Raw genomic sequence first — 4,167 nt, forward strand, 5'->3', positions numbered from 1 at the left:
AGTGTGCGCGCATAGCCGCATAGCTTAGGGTTCATACGTAGTGACAGCGAAACGGGCGCTGTGCATTACACCCAGCCCCCAAGCCGGTGCCTGCTGCTGAGCACTCCGATCCTCTTATGCTTCTTCTCTGTGTAAAATATACTAACTCCTGAGATATTCTATAGTATGTAATCCTTTTCATAATACTAGGCCTCTAGAGGCCACACAGAGGAGCTATTGTAGTGCCTGGGCACTACACCGTAAAAGCAGCAGCAGCAACAGCAGCAGCAGCAGCAGCAGCGGCAGCAGCCGCTGCAGCAAACCATTATTACTTTAGAGCAGTTCTTCTTCTTTTTTTTTGTTTTTAATTAATACAAATCCTCATATCTACCCCGGGGCCCCAAAATGTCTTCAGATGCCCAAATCGCCCCGAGTCGCATGTAAGCCATCTCCGCTGCAGCAGCAGCAGCAGCAGCAGCAGCTGCTGCTGCTGCTGGATGTGTAGCTGTAGTTACTGCTGCAGCTGCTGCTCCTCGAGATGCTACTGGAGCTGCTGCAGCTGCGGATGCTGCTGTTGGTGCTGAAACTGTCGGAGCCGCTGCTGGCGGAGCTGCTCCGGGCGCTGCTGCAGCTGCTGCAGCTGCAGCAGCTGCTACTGCTGGTGATGCTGCTGCTGTTGCATCTGCTGCAGCAGCAGCAGGTGTTGCTGCAGCAGCGGCTGCGTGAGAGTGCTGCTGCTGCTGTGATCGCAGCTGGCGCTGCTGCGGCTGATGCTTATGGGCTTGGAGCTGCTCCCCTATTTGCTGCTGCAGCAGCTGCTGCTGGAGCTGCTGCTGCTGCTGCTGCTGCTGCTGCAGGGAGATATATTTGCTGCGGCTCGTGCAGGAGTTACTATTGCTGCTGCTTGCTGCTGCTGCTGCTGCTGCTGCTGCAGGACTCTTCAGATAACGAAGCAAAAGAAAAAGGGAGCTGCACAGGGCTATCAACTCCTTAAAAAGAAGAGTGATGCTCTCTCCGCTCGCTTCCGTGGCATGCTGAAAGAGATCGTCAAGGCAAGGGTTTAGGGTTTAGGGTTTAGGGTTTAGGGTTGATTGTCTAGGGTTTAGGGTTTGGGGTGTATTCGTTCTTGTTGAGGTCATATATATATATATTTATATATATATATATATATATATATATATATATATATATATATATATATATATACATATATATATATATATACATATAATTAGTAATTATTAATTACTTTTATTTATAATATATTATAATTTACTTGTGTGTGTATACAGACGAAGCTGTCTATATACATTATATATACTGTTATACATATAACTATAATTAATAAAATATATAATAAAATATATATAATTTATAATTTATAATTTATTCGTGTGTGTATACAGACAAAGTTGTCTATATACATTATATATACTGTTATACATATAACTATAATTGATAAAAAAAATATATATATAATAAAATATATATAATTTATAATTTATAATTTATTTGTGTGTGTATACAGACAAAGTTATCTATAGGAGACACCATCAACGAGGCCCACTTCTCTCTCGCTAAGGCCTCCTGGGCGGGGGGCAGCGACCTGAGGGGACAGCTGCTTCAGGTGTATATCTTTGTCTTCATTTGTTTTTTTTTTTAGTTTTGTTGTTTTTTTATTTGTTTTATTGTTTTTATTAAGTATATCTTTGTTGTCTTCATTTGTTTTTTTATTAGTTTTGTTGTTTCTTTATTTGTTTTGTTGTTTTTATTAAGTATATCTTTCTTCATTTGTTTGGTGGTAATATATATATATATATATATATATATATATATATATATATATATATATATATATATNTAGGGTTTAGGGTTTAGGGTTTAGGGTTTAGGGTTTAGGGTTTGGGGTGTATGTACAGCGCATCAAGAGGCCCGCGGTGTTTGTCACTGCTGCCTACGACAACGTGGCGGGGGTGCGGCTGCCAGTCTTTCAGATAACCACAGACCCCACCGTCGACAGTGCGTCTCCTTTTGTCTCTTTTTGTCTCCTTTTGTCTCTTTTTTGTCTCCTTTTGTGTCTCCTTTTGTCTCTTTTTCTCTTCTTTTGTCTCCTTTTGTCTCCTTTTGTCTCCTTTTGTGTCTCCTTTTGTGTCTCCTTTTGTCTCCGTTTCTCTTCTTTTGTCTCCGTTTTCGCCGCCCTTTGTATTCGTTTTTGTTTTTTTTGTCTCTCATTGTCTCCTTTTGTCTCCTTTTGTCTCACTTTATCTCGTTTGTGTCTCCTTTGTGGTTTTTTTATGCTTTTTTGTCTCTCTTTTGCTTCTTTTCTCTCAACTCTTCTCTCCTTTTGTTTACTTTGTCTCTTTACATTCTTTTGTATGTTCCCGTCCTAATCTTGCCATTCTCTTCAGGGGGTTACAGCCGGCTCTAGGGTTTAGGGTTTAGGGTTTAGGGTTTAGGATATAATGAATCGACGCTTCTCAGATTGATAGAAAGGGAAATAAGTGCTTGGAGGATGCAGCGTGGTTTAGGGTTTAGGGTTTGTGTGTGAGGGTATTTCTAGGGTTTAGAGTTGAGGGTTTAGGGTTTAGGGTTTGTGTTTTGTACAGTACTCAAGAACATAACCCTCTCCGCTGGAGGCCACGTTATCCTCACAGCCCGAGACAAGTACCAAGAGGCCCTCTCAGAGCTGGTGAAGCTGGCTTCGCTTCAGGTGTGTATACACCAGAAACCCTAAACCCTAAACCCTAAACCCTAAACCCTCATGGATATATGCAGTACGCGGGGAGGAGCTCAGCGGCGGATGCTGGCACAGAGGGAACGAATTCTTCCTGCCTAGGGTTTAGGGTTTAAGGTTTAGGGTTTAGGGTTTAGGGTTTAGGGTTTCTGTCGAGGCTTAGTGTAATTCTCCACTGTGCAGACGGCTTTCTTTACGCTGGACTCTGAAATTAAAATGACAAACCGACGCGTCAATGCACTCAACAACGTAAGCCAGAAGCTTCAGGGTTTAGGGTTTAGGGTTTAGGGTTTAGGGTTTAGGGTTTAGGTTTTCCCCGCGATGGTCTCGGGTGACCTGCGGAGTCATTTGAGAAGTGGACAGCCGCTAAGTGGTTTGGCTTCGGGGGATTGGTATTAGGGTTTAGGGTTTTAGGGTTTAGGGTCTAGGGTTTAGGGTTTAGGGTTTAGGGTTTGGGCTGCAGGTGGTGCTCCCCAAGCTGGATAAGAGCATAACATACATAACGAAAGAGTTGGATGAGATGGAGCGCGAGGAGTTCTTCAGGTGTGTGTTGCCTAGGGTTTAGGGTTTAGGGTTTAGGGTTTAGGGTTTACAAGCGTATACTTTAATACTGTTAGTATATTAAAGAACCCTAAACCCTAGGCTCTAAACCCTAAAAACCCACGTAGCAAGGTTTATTCGTGGAGATAGTAATTAGGGTTTAGGGTTTACACTCTGTTCCCTCGCCCCTTCACATCGACCCCTTCGGGTTCCTTGCCTTTCGTGAGGGTTTAGGGTTTAGGGTTTAGGGTTTGTGTGTTGCAGACTAAAGAAGATTCAGGAGAAGAAGAAGCAAGCCAAGGAGGCTGAGCAGAAGGCTCTTGAAGAGGCACTGAAGGTCATAGGTAAGTGCCTTACTAGGGTTTAGGGTTTAGGGTTTAGGGTTTAGGGTTTAGGGTTTAGGGTTTGTGTAATCGAATGACGGCGGCAGCTGTCTCCTTTTGTTTGTAGGAGCACCTGGGTCTCTCTGTCCCTCTTTCTCTTTTTCTCTGTCTCCCCCTATCTCTTTCTCTCTATACTACTCTTCTATCTGTCTCCATTTCTTTCTCCGCGTTGTCTTTGTCTCTGTCTGCCTGTGCTGGCTTGCTTCTCTTCTGTCTGTCTCTTTTTTTTTATTATTCGCTTCCTTTTTTCTCTGTCTCCTTTGTTTTATTATTTGTCTCCTTTTCTCTCTGTCTCCTTTGTTTAATTATTTGTCTCCTTTTTTCTCTGTCTCCTTTGTTTACTTATTTGTCTCCTTTTTTCTCTGTCTCCTCCTTAATTCCCTCTGCATTTCATTTTCTTTATTCTATCATCCATCCTCTGCTTGGGCCTTCAGTAGTCCTGCTGGTGCTGCCGTCTTTGCTGCTGCTGCAGCAGCAGCAGCAGCAGGAGCTTTTGCATACAAGGATGAGAAGAATAAAAAGGTCATATGC

The 4,167-nt window shown here is 43.2% G+C and overlaps 1 protein-coding gene across 1 annotated transcript in view; it reads left to right on the forward strand.

Annotated features, from left to right (window-relative positions):
* Positions 1-384: 384 nt before the first annotated feature.
* EMH_0024450 (vacuolar ATP synthase subunit d, putative) overlaps positions 385-4,167 on the forward strand; it is a gene marked incomplete at both ends in the record, with an annotated part of 4,548 nt that continues 765 nt past the window's right edge. Inside the window, 9 exons of the mRNA XM_013502299.1 lie at positions 385-419; positions 914-1,037; positions 1,508-1,606; positions 1,899-1,998; positions 2,586-2,689; positions 2,897-2,962; positions 3,177-3,256; positions 3,518-3,597; positions 4,071-4,158. Of these exons, the coding sequence (XP_013357753.1) occupies positions 385-419; positions 914-1,037; positions 1,508-1,606; positions 1,899-1,998; positions 2,586-2,689; positions 2,897-2,962; positions 3,177-3,256; positions 3,518-3,597; positions 4,071-4,158 (776 nt within the window). The remainder of the gene's footprint in view (positions 420-913; positions 1,038-1,507; positions 1,607-1,898; positions 1,999-2,585; positions 2,690-2,896; positions 2,963-3,176; positions 3,257-3,517; positions 3,598-4,070; positions 4,159-4,167) is intronic.

This window comes from Eimeria mitis, genomic scaffold (assembly GCF_000499745.2).
Source record: "Eimeria mitis Houghton genomic scaffold, Emh_scaff879, whole genome shotgun sequence".
Taxonomy (NCBI): domain Eukaryota; phylum Apicomplexa; class Conoidasida; order Eucoccidiorida; family Eimeriidae; genus Eimeria; species Eimeria mitis.